General features: G+C 45.4%; 4 protein-coding genes across 5 annotated transcripts; 2 read left to right on the top strand and 2 right to left on the bottom strand.

Annotated features, from left to right (window-relative positions):
• Positions 1-1,284: 1,284 nt before the first annotated feature.
• Positions 1,285-7,175, bottom strand: cox7a1 (cytochrome c oxidase subunit 7A1). Its single transcript, XM_085244513.1, has 4 exons — positions 7,020-7,175; positions 2,011-2,097; positions 1,844-1,928; positions 1,285-1,471 (listed from the first exon to the last, which is right to left on the bottom strand). The coding sequence occupies exons 1-4, from the start codon at positions 7,032-7,034 to the stop codon at positions 1,413-1,415; spliced, it is 246 nt and encodes an 81-aa protein (XP_085100639.1). The 5' UTR covers positions 7,035-7,175; the 3' UTR covers positions 1,285-1,412.
• Positions 7,176-7,674: 499 nt separating this feature from the next.
• On the top strand, positions 7,675-9,730 carry LOC146560399 (uncharacterized). The gene is made up of 3 exons (XM_085245211.1): positions 7,675-8,673; positions 8,989-9,124; positions 9,407-9,730. The coding sequence occupies exons 1-3, from the start codon at positions 8,078-8,080 to the stop codon at positions 9,608-9,610; spliced, it is 936 nt and encodes a 311-aa protein (XP_085101337.1). The 5' UTR covers positions 7,675-8,077; the 3' UTR covers positions 9,611-9,730.
• A 996-nt stretch (positions 9,731-10,726) lies between these two features.
• LOC146560398 (uncharacterized) lies at positions 10,727-13,385 on the bottom strand. 2 transcript variants are annotated; one of them, XM_085244511.1, is made up of 5 exons: positions 13,161-13,385; positions 12,735-12,826; positions 12,162-12,356; positions 12,001-12,073; positions 10,727-11,744 (listed from the first exon to the last, which is right to left on the bottom strand). In XM_085244511.1, the coding sequence occupies exons 1-5, from the start codon at positions 13,309-13,311 to the stop codon at positions 11,686-11,688; spliced, it is 570 nt and encodes a 189-aa protein (XP_085100637.1). In that variant the 5' UTR covers positions 13,312-13,385; the 3' UTR covers positions 10,727-11,685. The 2 variants fall into 2 exon arrangements, with proteins under 2 accessions (XP_085100637.1, XP_085100638.1); XM_085244512.1 differs by lacking the exon at positions 12,735-12,826.
• Positions 13,386-14,331: 946 nt separating this feature from the next.
• On the top strand, positions 14,332-23,348 carry rnaset2l (ribonuclease T2, like). The gene is made up of 9 exons (XM_085244507.1): positions 14,332-14,440; positions 14,896-15,097; positions 15,409-15,476; positions 15,591-15,648; positions 15,947-16,014; positions 17,781-17,894; positions 18,036-18,084; positions 18,936-19,010; positions 23,050-23,348. Exons 2-9 carry the CDS (start codon positions 14,906-14,908, stop codon positions 23,236-23,238), a joined length of 813 nt encoding a protein of 270 aa, XP_085100633.1. The 5' UTR covers positions 14,332-14,440; positions 14,896-14,905; the 3' UTR covers positions 23,239-23,348.
• Position 23,349: the final 1 nt, after the last annotated feature.

Raw genomic sequence — 23,349 nt, 5'->3', positions numbered from 1 at the left:
GTGTTGGCCAGAGGGGCCGATGGTGCGATATGGCAGCCTCGCTTCTGTCAGTCTGCCCCAGGGCAGCTGTGGCTACAACTGTAGCTGCTCCACCAGTGTGTGGATGTGAGAGTGAATGAACAGTGGCATTGTAAAGCTCTACATAAATGCAATCCATTATTATCATTCTTCACCCTGCTGCCTTCTGGAAAGGTACCAGAGGCCTCACTGCCAGACTGTGGACCAGCCTCTTGGTTGGAAGGACAATAAACCCGATGCACAGTCCAGGCCCGGCGCTGTAATCATCAGGATTGGGTAACGACCTCATTACCTTTGAATTAGCACGGTACTACCGACAACACATGATGGTGGCCTTAACCAAAAACAGTGAAGACTTTGAGTGTTTGACCATCTGCAGTACAAACGACTGAGAGAATCAGGATTGGACGTCTGTGATCTCCCAGCGTTAAAAACAGACACGTCAGTGAACTGTGATCACGCCTGATCAAACACAGAGTACACCTGGAAACAATCAGCTAACTTTTAACACGTCTGTCGCTAACGTAAAGGAAGTTTCCGTCACCGATGATGGCGGTGACTCTTTTAGCGAGACATCAGAGGCTTTGGTAACCGTTTGGTCGGATAACGCTGACACCATCACACAGCGACCAAAGCAGCTAAAGTTAATTAAAGGTTTCAGAAGTTCAGATTTATTTCATAAGGGAAAATTCTGAGGTGCTGTTCAGCATGAACGATGGTCAGCCTGCTGATCGTGTGAGCCATTAAGGCTCGCATGGATTGAGGAGAACTGAGGGTTGAAGTTTCTGGGAAGGAATCTCATCTACAGGTGGCTGAAAGCTGATGTCGTAGGCCTCCACCTCTGTGATAGTCCTTCACCGTGGACGTGGACGGCCTCTCCACGCCTCGCAGACCCTCAGAACGTGAAGTTCCTCAGAGAGTGTCCGTCCTCCGTCAGGTGGAGCGGTGTCGCTGAGTCTGAGCAGTCAGAGCAGTCCTCACGCTGAACGCATGACGCTGTGCCGTGCTGGCTCACGATTAACGGGTCAGTAACTACAGTCCAAGAAGCGCAGACAGATCTTGTGGTAGGAGATCAAACTGGTTAATGTGGAAGCATCTGCAGAATCTCCTCCCACAGCGATAAAATGACGTCTGAACTATGAAGCCGTTTAGCATGGAGACATTCCCTTCACTGACTCGCTGTCCATCGCCATCATCAGCTAATGACAGAAAGGACTAGCTGTGAAAACAAGTCCCTACTTTCTCTGCACAGACACACAAATGAAGAACTCTGGATATTTTCTTTATTTGATCTTTGATGAAGGACAGATATGTGGAGACAAATCAAGCAGAGTTACACACAACATATATTAGTGTTAGACCGAGCCAGAGGCTCTTATCCTCCTCTTCCTCCTCTACCCCTTCTTCTGAGGGAATGAGGCGATGAGGAGCCAGTACAGAGAGTAACAGGTTCCTGCGGACAGAACACAAACCAACACTTTACTTCTCACCGTGGCACGCTCGCATCTTTCAGCCCTTCTTCATCTGCACCTCCTCTTTAAACTTTATTACCTTCACACTCTTCACCTTCCTCAGCCAGAGCATTTGACCCACCTGCTCTCATATCAGCTACAACCGTCTTACTATCTTTTAGTATCCTTGTTGGTGATCGTGTGCTGTGATGTGACCCTGAATGCTGTCTGATGCTCATGTTGCACCCTGCTAACACTCACAGACGAAACATCCGTAAAGGTCTGAGCTGTTTCCACACATGCTTTGTTTCTGTCACTAATGCGAGCTTTGTCCTCCTGCACCACAGAAATGCACCTGCTGCAGCGTTCCTCACCTGCGATGGTTAGCGTCATGGTTGCCCGGTAGAGCAGAACATCGCCGGTTCCTCCTTTGATGTGGACCGGCAGCCCGTTGTCCTCCTGTAAGTGCAGGAAACACACGTGCTCGGGTTACACGTATGAAACACCTGAGGCCGGCTGGACGGGTGACGATCGTTCTTACCTGGAAGATTTTCTGGGATTCGGGGACCTTGTTCTTCAGCTGTCTGGCTGAGCTGCTGAAGGCTCGGCTGGCCAGACGTGGAAGTTTCTGGAAACACAGAAAAGCAGCAGAGTGAAGGAAAGATCGCCCGCCTGTCAGGCTGCTGTACTGTGCATGTACAGCAGCCGTCTCATTGGTCCAGTTCATTTAACTGTGAAGCCCAGCGGACAGCTGGCAGCGTCAGCCACCTGTGTCACCGTCCACCTGTCAGTCAAAGAGGCCACGCCCCTAATTTAATCCTTAATGAAGTCAAGGTGGTTATAAAACGCTATAAAAAGTTGTTACCAAGGGGGGCGTTATCCATGGAGGTTTTGTATCACCTGCTTTAAATTTTTAATAACACCTGAGTCCTGAACCTGGAGGCGGGGCTCAGGGCCTAACCCTAACCCTGAGGCCTCTGGCTGACCTGACAGAGCCGTGAAGCACCTGTCTGTGCTTCCTGTGGTCCAGGAAGGAGCCACCTGGAAGCCACTTAGCACAAAGCTGCTGTGCAAGAACAGAGAAAATGAAAGCAAAGCTTTACATGGCAAAGCCAAACCCTGTTTTCTTAATACGTTCTTAAAAATCATTGATTATCCTGGATTTTTCTGTGAGGACTGAAACTGTGCTGAAAATATTCCCACACAAACAGTTATTTTATTCACTGTGAAAGTCGGGGTGTCTCCAGGGTTTTTAAATCCAGAATATTTGGCCTGAAATAAATCCAGCACACATGTGACCCCCTGTCCTCACACAGAGGGACTCCAAGACAAGCAGCTCCACGCTCATTGCTTCACTCAATATCATTAAAATCCTAATCAAGCAAAAGTCCAGACAGACCTCATCCCGTGTAAAAGTCACGTCCTCAGCTTTTGGGCTCATTTCAGAATCGCTCTGTTTCCCAGGCCGTGAGCACCAGCTGCATCTGAGACAAGCTGGCCACTTATATGACGTGAAGAAACATAATGCAGTTTATTTTGTGTTAGGGAGGATTAGGTTTTGTATACTTTATTACTCCCCTGTAGGGAAATTACTCTCTGCATTTAACGCATGCACTCAGCGAAGCGACAGGCGGACGGTGCCTTGCTCACGGGTACTTTAGGGTAGCCGTTCGGTAGATTTGAACCCCCAAGCCTCTGATCATGGGGGCAAAGGCTCTACCTGCTGAGCTATCTCCTCCCACCAAGGAGGGCAATGTTAAAATAAGTTCTTTAAAGGATTTAATATGAAGGCAAAACTAAACATGCTGTGTTAGTGACACACGTGTCTGCATGTGTGCACAGAGAGGACCCGTGTGTTCATTTGGCAGTTCAATGAAAGGCTTCAGTTAGTTAAGAGAGAGAGAGGGAAAATAGTCTTCTTATACAATATTTGAAATTCAAAAACAAAACAAACACTACATTTTAGGAAATAACTGAGTGTTTTCTTGTTTATATGTTTGTTTTGTAATAACTGAACATTGAAGTTTCTCACTAAAATGTCTCCTTACAGCTTTTGTTTGTCTGGAATTAAAAACGCTCGATCATCCAGGCCAGTAAATCCCAGAAGGTTGATTCTGTTCATCTGGACGTTTCAGAAACGTTTCATCATCATCAGGTGACGTCTTCAGTCTCAGCTGACTGCGGGTTATAAACAGGACAATGTCTGAAACCAGCAGCACAGGATGAGCTGAATGAGGCTCGTTTCTGCGTCTGACTGCAGGTGTTGGCAGGTCGTTCACGCCTCGTTTGTTTTTATATCTTAAATCTGACATTTGAAAGCGATCGCTTCCTTGTTCCTCACGCAGAGACAGACGCGGCCCTCACGGTCGCTCGTCCATCAGCAGCAGCCAGACCCAGTTTGTCTGGGGTCAGGTTAATGGTCTGACGTGGCTAAAACACGCGGCCTCTCGTCCTCGTGTCGCTTGAACGCGTCTTTCAGCTTTAACAACTTTAAAGAAGAAGAAGAAGAAGTTGTCTTTTTGTGTTTCTTGGTGTGTGAGAGGGTGGGGGGGATTTTATTTTGAAAACAACTTCCTGTCTGTCATTTCGTCTGACTGTGCAGCAGCAGCGGTGTCTCTTTAAGAACGCTGCATGACTTTTTAATCGCCCACTAAGGTCACCTCGGGTAGCTGAGGGGCGTGACTGACAGCGCTGAGAGCCAATCACAGAGCCTGGAACTGATGCTTAGACCTATCCAGAGTCAGAGGCAGTGTGTGTGTGTGTGCGTGTGTGTGTGTGTGCATGTGTGTGTGTTTGTGTGCGTGTGTGTGTGTATGTGTGTGTGTGCGTGTGTGTGTGTGTGTGCGTGTGTGTGTGTGTGTCTGTGTGTGTGTCTGTGTGTGTGTGTCTGTGTGTGTGTCTGTGTGTGTGCGTGTGTATGTGTGTGTGTGTGTGTTTCTGTGCGTGTGTGTGTGCGTGTGTCTGTTTGTGTGTCTGTCTGTGTGTGTGCGTGTGTGTGTGTGTCTGTTTGTGTGTCTGTCTGTGTGTGTGTGTCTGTGTGTGTGTGTCTGTGTGTGTGTCTGTGTGTGTGCGTGTGTATGTGTGTGTGTGTGTGTTTCTGTGCGTGTGTGTGTGCGTGTGTCTGTTTGTGTGTCTGTCTGTGTGTGTGCGTGTGTTTGTGTGTGTCTGTTTGTGTGTCTGTCTGTGTGTGTGCGTGTGTGTGTGTGTGTCTGTTTGTGTGTCTGTCTGTGTGTGTGCGTGTGTGTGTGTGTGTCTGTTTGTGTGTCTGTCTGTGTGTGCGTGTGTGTGTGATGAGAGAAAAAAATGTGTGTGCAGTCCTAACACAACATGCAAGAACATCCAGAGGTTCAGAGGTTAAAGGTCAGATACAGCTCATACAGGAGTGGTTAATGTAACTTGAGAGTGAGGTAGTTTTACGCCTCACAGGTAAAGGTGAAGACACGACGGCTTCAGGAACATGGCCGCTCTCCTGAACACGTCCGCAGGGTTAAACTGAGGAAACTTGGATCTTTAAGGGCGATCGTGGCCCAAGAGGTGGGAGTTCACCTTGTACTTGGAAGGTTGCCGGTTCGAGCCCCGGCTCGGACAGCCTTGGTCGTTGTGTCCTTGGGCGAAACCTTGTGTAAAGCGCTACACAAATACAGGCCATTTACCATTTTAAGCTCGAATTAGTTTGTGTTAACGAGCTGCGTCCTACAGAAGCTGACCTCTGCTGAGTCTCATCCTCCAACACAAACGTGCGCAGCTGGATGTCTGAGCGGTTCTTCCTACTTCTACACCTGCGTGACGTAGATGGACGAAGCCGCTCGCTCGGCATCTGACGGTGATGTTGGCGTCGCTGGGACCCGAGCGTACTCGCATATGTGGAAAGTGAAATCTCTGCTTTACAGTTTTCCCGCTTATTTCTTTTTTCGATAAATTAGACGGATGAAGCTCCACGTGAAGAGGAAGATGAATGACAGTGAAACCCTGAGCAGGTCAGCGGCGCCCTGCTGGATGTCGGGGGACGAACACGGGAAAAGATTTCACGAAGACTGCAGTGATTTCACCGAGAGCCGACTTTGTTTGGCTAACCTGAGACTCTGATCAGTGCAGCGGGAGAGTGTTTCAGGCTGAGGATGTTTATCCTGCACTGAGTCCAGCTCACTGAAACCAGCTGCTGTGACATTTAGCATCTGTCACCCATGAGGGAGAGTGTCCCTAACCGACCAATCAGCACGCAGTATCGGCTTCGCTGTGAGAAAATCTGAAGGACGTTTGTGCGGTTTTCTTTCAGGTCATCGATGTGCATCATAGATAGGAATAGTGACAGTTTCTTTCTTTCTGTGTAAACAGTGCTCCAAGGACTCCACTCCTTTCTTGAAGAAGTTATTTTATCCTTTTCACTCCCTCCCTGTGATTCATTGCAGTTTTTGGAAGAAAAGGATTTTGACAGGAAGTGGACGTGCCAGCGGATCAGCTCCAGCAGGATGTTCAGAAAGAAACTGTGTCAGAATATCTGTGGCTGTGATTGGTCCTCGTGGCTTGGAGTGACCCGTCCAGCGTCTCCTTGACTGCTTGGACTCTGCTACAGCAGCTTTGCATGATTCAGAGTTCAAAATAATCCTTCTTTGTCTCACTTTGGATCTCAGCAGCTGCTCAGTCTGAAACAAGCTGTTTTAGCCCCGCCCCTTCTAAGGCCATCATGAGATATCGAAGCTCAACAGCAGGTCTCTTCTGATAGAAACGCTGCTGACTGTCCTGTGAATGTGACCCACTGTGGACCCACTGTATGTAAAGAACTGGTTTCCATAACATCCCTCTGGTGACGTATGGTTGGCGGTTCAGGTCTTTATCAGGAACAAAGCCCCCCTTCACATTTTCCTAAACTCGATCTGTGCTGGGCCAACTGCAGGTCCCGGGCCTTATGTTGGACACCCCTGCTTTGTGCCAGCTGTCTGCTGATGGTCACGCGGCCACATTAAGAGCGTCGTGCAGGTGTTTGGCTCACAGAGGTCACTGCTGCGTAAACTGGTGACCTTCGATCTGATCCTCAGAGCTCTCACCAGCACTTCTCACGAGCCTTTAAAATCATGTCACATGTTGTACACACACACACACACACACACACACACACACACACACACACACACACACACACACAGGTGCTATAACACCAAACAATGCAACAGCTCTAGCCCCTGTGTTAGTGCGGTGGACAGAATATTAGGAACGTTTGAAGCAAACAGCCTCTCTCTCTCTCTGCTGTGTGTGCGTCATTGTGGACGTGCTGCTGCACTGTGTGACTAACAGGTGAGCAACAGGTGTGTGCGAGAGAAACGAGGTGGAAACAGCTGCAGCCCGTCAACAGATCCTCTATCGTTAAAAACTGATAATGCAGACGGAGTAAACCTGAGCTGCTGATCCAAAGGTCAGGCCTGATCGCGGCGCCCTGCGCGCTGTCTGCCCTTCAGCTCGTCTAACTCACATTAGATATGCCGAAGCTTCACACACGCACACACACACACACAGAAGTGTGAGAAAAAGAAGAAAAAGAAGAGCTGTAGTTACCACGACGTGATTCATGTCGAGCTGTGCTGCCTCTCTTCAACCTCACAAGGACATGCGCACACACACACACACACACACAGAGTCTCAGTGTTTCTGACACGCTGCCAAACTACGATCTGCTGCAGAGGCCAAACTGTCTGCGCTCGGCAGGAAGTAAACACGACACTGCAGCTTTGCATTGTGCAAAAGTCTTGAGCCACCCAAGCAGTCGGGCTTTGGCGTAATGCTTAAGTGCTCTTGAGCAACATTTCTCCCACTTTGTGGAACTCTGTTTTTCTCTCATGAATCATTCAAACATTAAAGGCTTCAAGGGATGAAGCAGTGTGTCTGTGCGTCACAGCTTCCTTTACGCTCTTTTTTCTGTCAGTAACAAAGAACATTGTTTTAGTTGAAACACAAAAAAGGAAGTGGAGGAGAAAAGAGGAAGTGTCAGACCTACAAAATAAACTATCTACAGCATCTGAAAGTCATGCTCTTATGGTCCAGATGTCAAGAGGAATCTATTAACGTGTCCCTTAAGACAAAAACGTTCAGACGTGAACTCACATACAAGGTCTTAAATAATCAGGCCCCATCTGATCTCAATGACCTTGTAGTACCATATCACCCTATTAGAGCACTTCGCTCTCGCTCTGCAGGCCTACTTGTTGTTCCTAGAGTATTTAAAAGTAGAATGGGAGGCAGAGCCTTCAGTTTTCAGGCCCCTCTTCTGTGGAACCAGCTTCCAGTTTGGATTCAGGAGACAGACACTATCTCTACTTTCAAGATTAGGCTTCAAACTTTCCTTTTTGCTAAAGCATATAGTTAGGGCTGGACCAGGTGACCCTGAATCCTCCCTTAGTTATGCTGCAATAGACGTAGGCTGCCGGGGATTCCCATGATGCACTGGGTGTTTCTTCTTCACTCACTATGTGTTAACAGACCTCTCTGCATTTAATCATTACTTATAGACTACTTGCACTAGGGCATGTGACGTATTTCCGTTTCCAAATAGTACCGCTTGTGCGTTTCCGGTACGTTTGCTTATCTATCGGTAGCTATGCTAATGTCGCTTCAGAATGAGTATAAAAAGGAAAGTATTTAAAACAGAACATTTTCAAAAACAGGAGAAGAAATACTCCGAGCATTGCTGTGTCCCACTTTGTTCAGCTTCAGCCAAATGTAACGGCATACTAAGTTTTCATGCCTTTCCGACCCATTCCGACTTGAGAAGACAATGGCTGGTAAACATACGCCGGGATCATTTCACGATCACCTCTCACACCAGGGTCTGCTGCAGACACTTTGCCAGTGATCAACTCATAGAGCCAACAACCCTCGATGGTCGAAGGCGGCTTATTAAAGGTGCTGTACCAACACTTTTTGAGTGGAATGGCTATAAAGTTGAACCACCGCGGCGTAGTGTTTGGGAGAGAACGGAGCGACGCCCTGAACTAGTTCCTCCTGACGATCAAGAAGAGCACAGTCTTACAAGAGATCATGACTACTGCTCAGTCCCTGAGCCATCTGCACTGGACATATCTGCATCAGCTGCAGAAGACCTGTCCGAAGATGTGGAGACTCTGAGGAAGGAAATACAGGAGTTACGTGTCCAGCGAGAATTTGGGTTACAGCGTTTTGCTGGCTCCGACACTGACATCCGATTCTATACCAGGTACACCTAAGTCCTATTCAAGCTAACTGTTTAAAATATACCAAGGTCACCATCAGTTAAATTTAGAAAGTTTTTCCAGTCTTAATGAAAACAAAATAGAAATTTACTTTTTCTCTGCTGATTGTATGTTTTATGTAGATGCTTTAGTATTTAAACGATATCCTAATGCTACAGGTAAAATACAACACCAAATACTCTTAATCAGACTATTTTATACAGCATACCATTAGCATATTTGTCACAGTTTACATTATTTTATGCCAATGTTGGATGTTAATTAATGATTGACATGATGTATGTCTCTCTCGTGAATAGATTTCCAAGCGATGATCATTTGATGGCATTCTGGGTTTTGATTGAGCCTTGCATCTATAAAATGATCCGGGTTTCAAGAGCCAAGTCAGCTGCCAATCGGAACGAAGAAGTGTTGACACGTGCACGCACATCAACAGTAGGTTATGGGTTTGTTGGTAGTTAGAACTAGAGGTGTAATGTTATTGTATTTATGTACAATAACATTACATTATGTACAGTAGCATACATACACAGGTGTATGTATGCTAGACTCAGTATCCTTTACATACATACACCTGTGCACTACAGCACCTCATTGTTTACCCCATGGTACAGTATGGTATGCCTAACCATTACAAAACATTTAGCCAAGAAAAGCATAATTTTACTAGTTCATAGCTTAAGGAGTAACATTTTCCCTTTTGTTTTCACCTTCCAGAGGCAGCTGCTACAGCCAATTGATGAGTTTTTTCTTTTCCTGGTTTTCCTGTCAGTTGGTTTGAAGGAGAGGGACCTGGCACACCGATTTAACATACACCAGTCCACAGTGAGCCGCATTATTGCAACATGGACAAATTTTCTTGCCACTGCACTGGGGTCTCAGTGCATCTGGCTTACACGTGAAGGAGTGCAAGCTTACTGAGGAATTCAAAGATTTCTCAGACACCCAGATGATCCTTGACTGTACAGAGCTGAGGTGTCAGACACCATCCTCACCACTTCTCCAAAGTGAAATGTACTCTTCGTACAAATCCCACTGTACGATGAAAGCCCTGGTTGGCATAGCTCCACATGGTCCAGTGACATTCATCTCTAATCTGTATGCTGGTTCGGTTAGTGACAAGGAACTATTCAAACAATCAGGCATTGCTGAGAAGTTGACTGAAGACATGGCAGTGATGGTAGATAAGGGCTTCCTAATCACTGATTGTTGTAAATGCAAAGTGTACTGCCCACCTTTTCTATCTAAGCAGAAGCAGATGCCAGCATACCAGGTTAAGGAGACGCAGGCCATAGCCAGACTCAGGGTACATGTGGAGCGAGTCATTAGGAGGATCAAACAGAACAAACTTTTTGATAGCATCATTACCATGTCACATGTTTATAATATCAACCAACTGTTTGCAGTGGCATGTATGCTGTCAAATTACCAGAACACAGCATTAGTTAAAAAATGGGTTAAGTGAGACAAGATGGATTTTTCCCAAGACACCAGTGCCAGTACAAGTAACTTATGGAAAATGACCTGCAGCTGAGGCCACTACAGTTGCATTTCTTCCTTCTCAGCTGACAATACTTGATTACAGAACTGGTACTTGAGTGCTGATAGTTGAGTTTCAGTTATTGATAATTCAAATTCATTGCAAATGTTTAATGTTAATAATACTGTTTAATTATACTACTATATTACTATTCAGATTCAACAAAACTATTTATCAAAATTATAAAGTAAATCACTAAATCGTTTTAAAACCATAAGTGACATTGAACTTTTGTAACATCAAAAATACCATTTGTCATTTTCTACAGTTCAGTTGTGTTATTGTCTAAATGTATATCAGTATGCTAGGCATGGAGTTTTAAATACTTACCATGTAAATAAGTTCTGCACAAATTCAACGTTTTAATGTGTGTTTTTAAAAATTAATTTGATGCCATTGCTTAAATAACAGTTTATTGATGTCACATAAAAGTAACATGTAACAACAAAAGAATTCATGAAATATATTGAAAATAAAACAGTTATTTTGTTCCAGCCAGCCTGAAGGATCTGTTTTTCTTTTTGCTATGTTTTTACTGTTCATTTTTTCAAACACAGGTATCTTGGCATATATATGTAAAAAAAGAAATAGTCTGCCTTTTCTCTGATTGCATTGTGCACATCTGTATCCATGTATATTCTTTGCACTAGGTAGTCCTCTTGTGCCCACACAACAAAGTCACACCACTGCATCCCACTGATGAGCAGTTGTCCTTGCACTTGCCAGTAATATGCGTGGCTCTTTTTTAGTTTAGGGGTACCACATTCCATCTGCACATATTTGCAGTCAATAAAGTTTTGTACATTGGGACATTTGAATTCGACGAAGCCAAACTGGGGGTATTCATTGGGGTCAAAAACAACACCATCAGGAGATGCAGCAAGCCAGGGGGCAATGGGGTGAATGACCAGACCGCAGGGTGAGTAGTTAACATTCATTAGCCTACTATACTCTGCTGCTATTGCAGGCTCCATCTCAGTTCCTCTCCTCATGTCTGCTGTCTGCCTTGTTCCCTTCAATATACGCTCTGCTAGTGACTCGGCCGAGCTCTGGCCTCTGACGTGACACGCCTCCCGAAACCTAGAGGCAGTCACTCTGGGCCTGCGGAGCTGATGCCACTCGGACGAAGAGCTTTGCTCACGTGTAGCTTCCTCTATTTTGTGAGCCATTTCCAGAGTTACAGACAAGCTTTTCAGATGCAGAAGCTCTTCTTCTGAGCACACAAACACACAATCTGATGGCAAGATGTCATACCCCTCCAGAGGCAAGTGCGGTGTTGGTGGTGCATCGCGGTGTAGTGTGATGTACCGGGTTGTCAAAACCGGCTGCTGATATGACAGAACACTGCCCTCCTGCACCAGCCCAAAGGCACTTTCCACAGGGGGCTTGTCAGGTCTCATGTTCATTGTGGTCACAAGTGGCCTGTCCTCAATATTAAATTTTGCATATGCCTCCGTTATTCTGAACAAGCAGGGATCTGGTAACGGACCCACCATGCCTCTGTAGAAGCCACTCCTAAAGAAAACATCAATGACAATAATGTAAGAAAGACGGTTATTATACTGAACAACAACTAAACTAAAAACTAAAAGGTGTAAAACAGTGGTGCATAAGTTAGAGACTGGGATGTATATGTACATGACTGAGTTAGCCGTCTTCAGAAAGTGTAATGTTGTATGTAAATTAATACCTATTCTGACACATGTATGTATGAAAAAAATAGCAACATACATTTGTAACACATGAAACCAAATTTTACAAATCTAATTACCGTACTCCAGTCTGGGCCGTCCTGGTACCGGCTTAGTGAAGACCATGGAGTTGATGGGTCCTGGCCTCACACCCTAACAGAAGACACATTTACTATGGATGGTGTTGCTGTTCATATGTAAACATGGACTAATTCAAAAACTTTAACCTCATTTAAATTACCACTGTCCGTGGCTTGTGCCATTGCTGTTCAGATTCCGTGCAGCTATGCACAGGGGGGACAACCGGCACTCTGAGTTGTGAGTAGTGTGCTGTTTGGAAGAGCAGTGCCACTGTGTGATTGCACATAACAGCGCCTGCCACACAGGAGCACTGGCTATGTGTCAGTATCACCGGCGATGAATCCAGAAGCTTAATCTAAGAAGAAAGAACGAAAATTAAAAATGTAACATCTTCATGGAAGAGCCGAACAGGAACATAGTTCAGTGTTATGGTTACGCACCCTCCTGAATGCTTAGTGTTTCCTTCTCTCCCTATTAAAACAACTTAACCATGCTTGATAACTGTAATAACTTAGATTGTGTATATTTGCAGTATTAACTTGTTGTCAAATGTTTCTGATCACCCAAACACACGTTGATTTAACTATCTGACTAGTCAAATTAGGAGTGATAAAGCAGGGAGACAAGGAAAACATTCAAGTTGATGGGCCTTTAGGAATGAACTTAACTAATGCTTAAATGAACTGAACCCCACTGAACGGGGATTAACAACTTTACACAGCTTCCTGCCTACACTTAGTCTGTGTGGTGCCTCACTCTTCCTCATCGACCTGTAGCACAGGGCTCTCACACCGACCTCCCCTGACAACCTGTCTTTATTGGACACTGAATAAAGATACAAGTACCATTAGCATTATTTCTGTATTACTCATTTCAGCATGTCTTAAACATATATATTTTACACTTAGCAAGAGTAGCATTAGGTAGTTAACTACCTCCATAGTTAGCCAACTACCTAAAGCTATTATAACAGTGTCTAACAACAAAAGTGACATTAGTTAAGAAAACCTCAACTATAGTTTAGGACGACATAAAACACCGTTTAAGAAAACATGTAATGTAGAGAACTGACATCAAATGAAGGACATAGCGGAGTAACGTAGTGTTTGCATTTGACGTTAGCTAGCGTTTCTTTGTCGGTTAATTTACGTTTTCTTACCTTCGTAGTTGTGTATATATGATGCAGCATATAACTTAAATCCTTTATCTAATTTGCTGGCGGGGGTAGTCGTCACTCTGCAAATCCGATGAACATCGGTGATGTTCAATTTTGGGAGCTCTTGTAGGCATCGAGTGTAGAACGTCGCCATGGTTTAACCGCACCGGAAGCACTGGAGCAGGACTACATAGAACGCGGAAGTGTTAGTGCAAGTAGTCCATTATTATCTCTGTCTCTGTTCCACAGCGTGTCTTTATCCTGTCTTCCTTCTCTCACCCCAACCAATCACAGCTGATGGCCCCGCCCCTCCCTGAGCCTGGTTCTGCCGGAGGTTTCTTCCTGTTAAAAGGGAGTTTTTCCTTCCCAGGTGATCATCTGGCTGCTGGGTTTCTCTGTATGTATTATTGTAGGGTCTATCTTCCAATATAAAGCACTTTGAGGTGACTGTTGTAATTTGGCGCCGTGTAAATAAAACTAAATTGAATTACCAGGACAAACAGAGGGAACGACTCTGGGCTAAAAGGCACTCAGTAAGAAGAGTCTGATGAGGCCGAGCACACAGAAGGGAGCCTTCCTCTCAGGCCGCCGTGCCGAGTCCTGCAGCCGGCTCGGCTGACCTGCTTCCATCACTCATGGGATCTCATGGCAGAGGGATCTGTACTTCTACTTAATTACAGATACTTGTGTTAAAAATACTCCAGTATAACCTGAAGTACTCATTCAACTTCTTTACTCAAGTAGAGGTGAAAAAGTACCGAGTGTGAAATGTACTCAGAGTAAGGAAGTAAGAAGCAGCACCACGTTGCTAGCACCTATTTTAATGCACAGCTAAATATAATATGAGTGCATGAGAATACAAATGATCCTTAATCTAAATTCTGATTGTCATGAATGTACTCGAGTACATTAGAAGAGAATAGAAACATCTGTGTTGCATGATGGAGGGTGACCTGGCCTCCACAGCTAAACAGAAACATGAGGCGAGTCGAGGGTTACAGTGAGAGGCAGCAGGAACATGAAGACCTGCTGAGTGAAAGCAGAAGTCCTCGGAGGCTGTACAGCCACCCAGGGTTTAAACTGCTCCACCTCTGTCAGGTGGAGGGAAGTGAAGCACAGCCCGTGCTTCCCCTGAGCACTCAGAGCTTGTTTAATCTCAGAAACACTGAGCTGAGTTTCACTTCTTGCTTTTTGAGAAATATCTGAGTGAAACTGTCAGAGCTGCTCAGTGCAGCAGCTGCAGCCGCCCAGCTCCACCTCAGAGCCTCCATCACCACACACAGGTAAGGAGACAGCGCCGTGATGTTTGGTAAAGTGCTGCAGGAGGGAGAGCGATCGCCTCCGGTCTGGTCTGATCCTGAAGTCTTGTGTTTTCTTCAGCAGCTTTGCAAACTTAAGCCGTGCTGCAAACCTCCCAAACAGCCTCACTAATCACACTGCTGTGAACTTTAACCTTTCACCTGCTAACTCACAGTCTGAGAAGGAGCTTGTGGTTTTGATGCTTTGACTTCGAGGTGAGTTTCCTGCTTGTGAATAATCTCTCGCTGCAGAAACGGTTCCCAGACTGATGGAGCAACAGTCTCGCCTCCTTAAGCTGCCAAATCCTCTGCTTTTGCCGCTCACACGGATGATGATCAGCACCACCTGATTCCAGTGGAAGCAGCGGTGTAGGGCGTAGTTGGTCTCAGGAGAGTAATTGGAAAATACATTTCTACTTCAGCTCTGTTTTGTGTTGCAGTCTGGAGGAGATGCACCGCTCACTGCTGCCCCTGCTGGTCAGCCTGAGTCCTGCTATTCTGTTCCTGTTGCCTGGCATCATTGTGACACAGGAAGGACTCTGGGAGGACTACAAATATGGCCACGGTGACCTGGACAACCACAATTTCTGCACCTGGAAGTGCCTCATGTTCACGCTGCAATGGCCGGGCACGTTTTGTCAGGTGAGCATTGGGCTGTGCATCAGGAAATGGTGGTGTTCCCCTTCACAGTAAAAGCTGCGACTTCTGAAACATCTGCAGCGGTCAAATTTAAGAAGAGCTAAAGACATAAATACACACACTGAAAATATCCTTTAAACAATGACGTGTTTGTGTCCTTTAAGAAGGGAAACCAGGAAGAGGCAAAGTAAAAGAAATGAGGCTGAAAAGGAAACGAGCCATAAGAGAGTAGGAATGGAGAGGGTAGGGAAAAAGAAGGCAGGAAGGTGGCGAGTTCTTCTTCTGTGGTGTCTAACATGCTGTCTGTCCCTCAGTCTCTGAACAACGTGAGTCTCTGCAGGATTCCTCCAACCGTCAACAACTGGACCATCCACGGCCTTTGGTAACCCCACCCTGCTGCAGCAGCTGAGATTACTCCCAGTGTTCAGACTGATCAGTGTTATTGATCCTGGGTTGTCCTGTTGATTTCATTGGCTGTTTGCGTTTGTGCCTGCAGGCCCCTCCACGCTAAGAACCGCTGCGACTGCTGGCCGATGTTCCCCTCTGACGTCCAGGTGAGTCCTGGTTATGCAGCACTGTGCAAAGGTCTTCAGGAAGCCCTCATTTCTTTCCAAACAAACGTGGAAATAACTTAAATGGGAAAACATGCACAGAGGCCGACAGTGATCACTGACTGTTTTTAGGGCCTGGTTCAGATTAAACGGAACAAGATACAAAGCATTAAAACATGTGAAAAACCCAGAGGCAGGATTCATCACTTAGAGACCGGATAGACTCTGCCTCTATAAATGCAAATGCATCAGGAGGCTCCTGTTGCAGTGATCATCAAACACTGACGTTCTTGTTTTTCAGGAGCTGAAGGCGGAGCTGACTGAACTCTGGCCGTCATTTGTGAGATTCAAGTCCAACTTCCACTTCTGGTACTCACCTTCATCGACACACAATGTCCAGCAGGGGGCGACGCCTCTAACATATCATTATATGACAGTCTATCAGAAATACGAGCCTACTTTTAACTCAATCTATGACCTCTGCAAACACATCCATTGTCAGTTTGAGCTTTTAGTTGTTAGTCTCAAGACTTCAGGAAGGAAAGGAAACAATCATTCATGTGAGGAAATAAGATGAGAAATGAAAGCAGGCAGTTCAAGGAAAAGAGGAGGTCACAAACAAAAAGACCTGAACTCTTTCATGGCATGCATTTTTAATTTCTCTTTGTGAAATGTTTTCAATATTGTGATCGATCCAATCATGGGCAGGACCTGCAACGGCCGCCGTGGAGTCCAGTATGCTGATGACCAATCTGCAACCGACTTGCTGTTAGCAGATGACAGCGCCATCTTTGCGGAAAATGATGCAGAGGCTACACATATTCTACACGACATCACCCAATTTGCTCAACCACATGGTCTCAACACCAAAGTCCTTACTACTGCCGGGTCGCCAGCCACCGTGCATCTCAAAGGTGTGCAAATCGAACAAGTGCGGGAATTCAAATACCTCGGCTCTCTGGTCCAAGAAAAGAAAGTGGCATCAAGAGCGGAAATAGATTCAAGAATTGGTCAAACGGCAGCGGCTTTCGCCTCCCTCCGATGGTGCGTCTGGAAGAAGACAAACGTCACCCTCACCACCAAAATCCGCCTGTACCGTACACTGGTGTTGCCCATTCTTCTCTATGGGTCGGAGACCTGGGTCATCCTCAAACACGACCTCTTCCAGATGCGCTGTTTGAGTCAGATTCTCCGAGCGTCCGTGATCGTCTCAGCAACAGCGTGATACGTAGTCAACGTCACCAGCAGCCGTCAGTGGAAGAGCTGATTAGGAAGCGACGTCTGCAATGGTTTGGCCACATGTGCCGCATGAGCAACCGTCGCCTGTCATATCGCCTTTTGATGCAGCAGACTCTCCGCCGTCTGGAGAGTCAAGCGTGATGCGCCCAAGAAGACGTCATCAAGCAAATTGAAGATGACCTTAAACAACGACGTCTAACCCTCGAGCAAGCAAAGGTGAAAGCAAGAGACCACAAGGCCTGGAAGGCACCCACAGCGACGTAGTGGCTTTGTGGACAACCTCCCCGCCGAGCACCAGCGAGGGACAAAAGAAGAAGAAAGAATGTAAAAACAAACGTGACTTTGTTTCTGGGAAAATGAGATCCACTTCGCTTTAAATTTCGATAGAACAGCGGCAGTATAACGTCCCCGTAAGTGGACATCAGGCCCATGCAAAATTTAGTATTTTGGTATAGACAACCCAAAATGTGATGTCCACATATGTGGACGCCAGGTCCTAGGAGGTTAAGGAAGGAAACAAGGGGGGTGGCAAGGAAAGGTTTGTTAAAGGCAGGAAAAATGTTCCTAGAGAGAGAGTGAGAGTGAAGGAAGTAAAGAGTAAGTGTGAGGAAGGAAATTAGGGGAGAACCAAAGAAATAAAGGAAGGAATTAGGGTTATAGAAAAGGAAGAAAAATTATGGTGTACAAAGGTTAGAGGAGGAAATGAGGAAATAAGGGGACAAGAGAGAGGAAAAGAAAGGAAGGATAAAGAAGGAAAGGAAGCAAATGACATCTTGAGGAAATGAAGGTACAGGGAGGTGAGTAAAAGGGTTTAGGAAATGAGGGGAAGCAGAACGTGACCCTGTAAACTCACTCGGGTTGTGATTCTCTTCCTAAAGCGTGTTTCTGTGCGTCAGGAGGGACGAGTGGAGGAAACACGGAGCGAGCGCGGCGTGCGTGGAAGGAATGAACTCTCCGCTCAGATACTTCCAGGTCTGCGTCAAACTGCGAGCACGGTTCGACATCCACAGGTGAGTTCAGCTCTTCTTCAAACTGAGACCCCGAGGTCGATCCTCACGTTCCCATCTGTGCGCCGTGGAAACGCCAGTTACGCCACACAGCTGCTCAGGTGAGCTCTGAAACGAACAGTGATGTTTTATTTGTGTCTGCAGCCTGCTGGAGGACGCCGGCATCACTCCGTCCTGTGAGCGACCCTACAAGGTAACAGTCGACAAATCCAACTCTGACCTGGGGAAGGGTTTTTCAAGCCTCTCATGAGCCAAACTCAACTTCCGACTTTTTCTAAAAGGTTAAAAAACCGGAACCTTTTATTAACTCTGCTGATCATTTGTCAGAAACACCTTAAAGCTGTTCTCGGGTCTTACAGCTCCTGTTCCACGGTTAGAGGTTCAGATTAAACCAAAGTTTCTGATAATGAGCTCATCAGTTAAAGCTCAGGCTGCAGACTGTGTCAACCACCTGCTGTCCAAATATGCTGCTTACGAGGAGCAGCCAATCAGAATAACAGCTGACTTTAAGGGGGAGGAGCCGACATATCTCGTTTCATATGAAGTGAAGCCCAGTATGAGCTAAAGTAGGATTATTCTGAACACAGAATCATGCAAAGCCATCAATAAAACCACAGAACTGGAAATTAGCAGGTCGGCTTTGAAATATTATCCATGTGTTATTTAAACTAGAAGTCTAAAATTATCACGTGGAGGCTCATCATGGTGATCGTTTTAAGCCAGCTCACCTCCTGCAACCACTTTTCCGAGAATACGTGCTTCTTTTGCAGTTCGGGCTCCTCCTGACATTTCTTTGGAGGTGGAGGAACACCAGAGTAATTGCTAAAAGGAGCTTCTTCACCATTTGTTCTAAACAAATGTCTGTCCTCCTCCAGAAAATCTTATGTACGCAAACGCACATTGCAACTTCATCGTGTTGGGTCTTTTATTTTGACAGCGAATGCGCACCTGCGAACCACTTATGTGCACCCCTGATTATATCAATGAGATGTCCCCACAAGGATATAAATACGTGTGTGTGTGTGTGTGTGTGTGTGTGTTTAGGTGGAGGAGGTGCAAAGCGTCCTGGCTCCACACGTGGGGGACAAACTGGAGATCCAGTGCATCACGGATGAGCAGGTCCGATGGCGCCGGTTTCTTCCTTCAGAGTAAATGTGCTGCACTGTCTCCGCTTCAGCTTCTCATGTTAGCACGTTTCTTCTTCTTTGCTGTTGACTGAAACATTCAAACACTCCTGGTCCGATATTTTCCAGTTTCTGCAGCACAAACTAACAGTCCAGGTCTCGCGGTTGATCTGATATCGTCGTGTTGGTGTTGTTCCCAGATCATCATACTAAATGTTGTTCCAGGATCAACATTGCAAGTGACCAATCAGAATGTTGTGACGTCATACTTTTGCGACTTCGGGAAAAACCGGCGTAAAACAAAAAACTGTACTTAAGCTGCATGAAACCGCCTCTGTCCGCCGATCAACGGACCCTGACCCTAACCCTAACCCTAACCGTAACCCTTTAATAAACAGTAAGCAGAATTGATATTGTCCTTGCAACATTGGAATTTCATAAATGCACGAATGGCTTGGCGCGCAGAAGAATAACGTCACAACAATGTGATTGGTCACTTGCAATGTTGAACCTGGAACAACATTTTCATGATGGTCTGGGAACAACACCAACACGAGGATATCAGCTCATCCCAGGTCTCGCATCCTAACTAGTGATGGTAAATTTGATTCTTTTTACTGAATCGAGTTTTAATGAGTCACTCACCAAAGTGAATCGGATTTTTTGAGTCATTTGATTCACTGAGTCAGTCGACCAGAGAGTGCAAAAAATGTACATTTTCACTCAAACTTAATTTGTTTCTCTTTTCATGTAAATCCTACTGCTAAGATGAATGATTCTATTTTATAGAGCAAAAAAGAGCAAAAACATTTCTAAAATTAAGCAATTTTCTATCAAAATTGCTTAATAAACATTTATTTATTTTTATTTTATTTTAATATATTTTTATTTTATTAGTATTTTCCTTAAATGTGTTAAATATATATTTTCTCATCTAAATGTCCACTGAGCTGTGAGCCAGGGGGCGGGGGTGAGTGAGTGATTCGTTCGCTCCATGATTCAGCACAGGAGGGAGGGGGTGAGTAGCTCAAATGTGCTGTTAGCATGTTAGCAGAGCGATGCTACTGTGAACCGAGGAGCTATTTTCTTGATGTGAGCTTCTACTCAGGATTTTGTCTTCCAGTTCAGAGCAGAAATTTTTTTGTTACGATACTGGATGTTGTGTTTTTCTCCAAAATTTTAATTATAAACAAGATACATTGCTGCTAACAGCAACAGGGATGAGTCAGTGAGTCAGTTGGGCTTGTGAATCATGATTCATGAGTCAGTAAAGTGATTCTCGAGTATTGAACGATTCGTTCATGATTCGCACATCACTAATCCTAGCACCCTGACAGCACTAACACTAATCAGAGCTTTGATCAATTCAGTCTGTGTGGAATTAAAATCACCAATGACTCCGACAGACCGCAGATTTAAAGCAGAGCTTGAACAACAGATTTGTGGTAATTTACGAGCAAAGACTGGATTATAAAATTAATGAACAGCAGTAAAACCAAAGCAGTACCACAAACACTTGTGAGCTATGATCATAAAGACCTCGAGGAACCAAAGCAAACACAGTGATTCTGTTTATCAGCCTTTATTGCTGCTGCGGCTGCAAACTCCTGACATGGATCACAGCAGACGTGTCTGTGACAGTCATCCAGGTCATCGTCGTCTAAGGAACTTGGAAAGAAACACGTCTGGACTTCTTCAAGGTTCTTCAGTTCTAAAACCAAACGGTGCAGAGTCCCAGGAAAGCCCTAGTGGTGGCTGACCCTCTATTGATCATCTGCCTCATACATGAGCTCCAAACACGGCCCAGAGGTCCAGTTCAGGGACTCCAGTTAGCTGCAGCTAGCAGCTACAGCTGCCTTAATAATGCAAACTTTAAGCCTTAATACAATTTAAACAGGTGAATTATAGAAAGCTCCTCCCCCTGTGCAGGTGGATTTATTTTCACCTGATTAGAGAAAACGTTTGATGCAGACAGGCCGGTTGGGCAGCTGTGCTTTTATGCTAAGCTATGCTGAGCACATTGTGGCTCCATCTCTGGCTCCTGAGAGGTTCCCATCATTTCTCCTGAACATGTCGTTCTGCTGCTGAACTTCACTTCACTTTAGCTAGCACTGTTTTCTTCTGTGGTCACATGATGACATCAAAAAGCTCCAAACACAAAGAGGCTCTGTGGTTGATCTGAGCGTGGGAGAAGAATTCACTCTGTAAGCTCTCCCCGGTGTTAGATGGTTACCAACAATCACAACTCTCACAAACACAGCTACCACCAATCAGACGGCTCGTGAGGTTGGTCGTGTCCTCAGAGTTCCTCCAGCCGCTGACCGCGGAGTTCTCTTAGTTTGCGCTCTGGCTGACACCACAAGGCCTCCATCCATTAAAGTTTGAGTGAAACTGGTCAGATCTGGATCATGCTGCTCAGTTCAGATCTTTCCTTCCAACAAATATCATTTGCAGCCTGCCCTCCACCAAGGAGAGCTTGTGTTTTATACACAGTGTGCAGCCAGGATCACAGCTGAGATGGTGCCAGTTATTTTGAAAGCCTTTCATATTTCATACAGTCACCTCATAAACACGTTAGACCCAATCACATGTTCAAGCAGGAGTGTTTACAGATGCAGAACAGACAAATAATTTATTGCGTTCTTGACTGCACGACTGTCTTTGCTGGAATTTCGAGTTTAGAGTCGCTGCTGTGTTTGATGTAAGATTTCACCGCATCTGGTTTTCTCTATGTGAGACTGCAGGAGTTTCTGAAGAACTTTGGGGAAATCAGAGCCACTTAGACCAAAATCTGAAAGATGAGGGCATAAAGCATGTGATGTCACCCATTTGATTTGCATTTTAAAGCCTCAGTGTTAATGCTTTCACAGTCACTGAAACACTAACAGTCTTTCAGATAATCGTGGAAAATGGTCATTTTACAGATTTTGGTCGGTAAACCAGCCAGAAGCTGATGTAACTTTTATTACATTTACAGTCCAATCAGCAAACGTCCAGCGCTAACGCTGGGCCGAGTGTCTGCTGTGCATAAAACAGTTTACTGCGGACTCTGATTAAAACAAAACCTTCATCCAACTTTGGGGCCTGTTTCAGTCCGTTCTTATTAACGAGCTGGGCGAGAAACCCCTTTACCCTGATGACACACGTTGTTTACACTCATGTCCACTCTTTGGCTCACTGTTAGCTCCTGCACTGCACCTTTGCTAATTGCAAACTGCTTTCATGCTTCTCAAATGCTCGCTTCAGCATTTTTCCATCTGCTGCTCGTCCTGTGCTGTAGTCAGGAGCTGAAATGTGGAGATTACTGTTGTTGTTTCAGGACAAACTGCCATGTTTGACAAAATGCCTTGTTGAAACACACCGATCATCAGTCTCCATTACAGCATATACTATTATATATTGTACATATATTATTAGTTTCAGATGTAGCCATTCTTGTATTTTGCTTGTTTACATTATTGTATTTTGCACAACTCTGTTGCTTGTGAAGCTCGCACACAAGAATTTCACTCATGTGCTGTACCAATGTACCTGCACATGTGATGTGACAAGAAAAGTGATTTGATTTGCACGAGGCTGTAACCACCGATAACCACCAATAACCACCAATAACCTGGCATCTGTCCGTACAAACGTGTCCAACTCTTCCACTTCTTCTTTCATCTCTGTGTTTGAGCTGAAAGAAATCATTGTACCTGAAACTGATTTTGCAGTATGACAAATGTAATCTGCACATTTCCACATTAATCTCCAAATTTTTAATTTGTTCTCAAAATGATGAATATGTTCTTAACGTGGCCCATCGTAGTTTCTTTTAGAAAACTCAGGACCAGCTGCGTCGACGTCGGTCACATGTTTTTTTCAAGCGCGATGCTTCTGTGTGTGAACTTCATGACTTCACGTCCCAAAATGTGTAATTTCATGTTGTCTTTTTGCAATGCGAGCCGCTGCCTCGATCCACAGAGACGAGTGTAACTTTGAGTGCTGAGGTGAGGAGCAGCTGTCAGTAGCTCAGTGTGCCGTCTCTCCTCCAGGACAGAGAGCTGTGGTTTCAGCTGAAGATCCGCCTGAATCGGAACCTCACCGTAGGCTGCGATCTTTGCACCGATGCTGAAGACGCCGACTCACGGCCGGTACCCTCCCCAGGGCACCCCTGTCCTGACCGGGTGCCCTTCTACTATTTCCCCATAAACCACGAGCGGCCACAGCGGCCCTGCGGCTAACGCCACCGCCATCACAGGTGGAGCCTGAGTAGCAGCAGGTTTACCCCAGATACTGCAAGTGTCTGAAGAGCTTAAATGTGAAAAATAAAAACCATCAATAAAGTGATTTTT

The sequence above is a fragment of the Mchenga conophoros genome, linkage group LG14 (genome assembly GCF_057382185.1).
Source record: "Mchenga conophoros isolate Kocher_MC1m ecotype Shallow Benthic linkage group LG14, M_conophoros_male_GT1.1, whole genome shotgun sequence".
NCBI lineage: Eukaryota > Metazoa > Chordata > Actinopteri > Cichliformes > Cichlidae > Mchenga > Mchenga conophoros.
Note: the sequence above shows the minus strand (reverse complement) of the source record. Positions and strands in the feature narration are given on the sequence as shown.

What these genes read in the sequence shown, in the direction of transcription:
- LOC146560398 (XM_085244511.1), bottom strand. Translation starts at nt 13,311, where the DNA reads ATGGCGACGTTCTACACTCGATGCCTACAAGAGCTCCCAAAATTGAAC. An exon ending in ATATATACACAACTACGAAG is followed by an intron (nt 12,827 to 13,160) that starts GTAAGAAAACGT and finishes ATCTTTATTCAG; the next exon opens with TGTCCAATAAAGACAGGTTG. An exon ending in GGCACAAGCCACGGACAGTG is followed by an intron (nt 12,074 to 12,161) that starts GTAATTTAAATG and finishes GTCTTCTGTTAG; the next exon opens with GGTGTGAGGCCAGGACCCAT.
- cox7a1 (XM_085244513.1), bottom strand. An exon ending in AATCCCAGAAAATCTTCCAG is followed by an intron (nt 1,929 to 2,010) that starts GTAAGAACGATC and finishes CTGCACTTACAG; the next exon opens with GAGGACAACGGGCTGCCGGT. An exon ending in CATGACGCTAACCATCGCAG is followed by an intron (nt 1,472 to 1,843) that starts GTGAGGAACGCT and finishes TTCTGTCCGCAG; the next exon opens with GAACCTGTTACTCTCTGTAC.
- rnaset2l (XM_085244507.1), top strand. Translation starts at nt 14,906, where the DNA reads ATGCACCGCTCACTGCTGCCCCTGCTGGTCAGCCTGAGTCCTGCTATT. An exon ending in TGGACCATCCACGGCCTTTG is followed by an intron (nt 15,477 to 15,590) that starts GTAACCCCACCC and finishes TTGTGCCTGCAG; the next exon opens with GCCCCTCCACGCTAAGAACC. An exon ending in GCACGGTTCGACATCCACAG is followed by an intron (nt 17,895 to 18,035) that starts GTGAGTTCAGCT and finishes TTGTGTCTGCAG; the next exon opens with CCTGCTGGAGGACGCCGGCA.
- LOC146560399 (XM_085245211.1), top strand. Translation starts at nt 8,078, where the DNA reads ATGAGTATAAAAAGGAAAGTATTTAAAACAGAACATTTTCAAAAACAG. An exon ending in GACATCCGATTCTATACCAG is followed by an intron (nt 8,674 to 8,988) that starts GTACACCTAAGT and finishes TCTCGTGAATAG; the next exon opens with ATTTCCAAGCGATGATCATT. An exon ending in CACGTGCACGCACATCAACA is followed by an intron (nt 9,125 to 9,406) that starts GTAGGTTATGGG and finishes TTCACCTTCCAG; the next exon opens with AGGCAGCTGCTACAGCCAAT.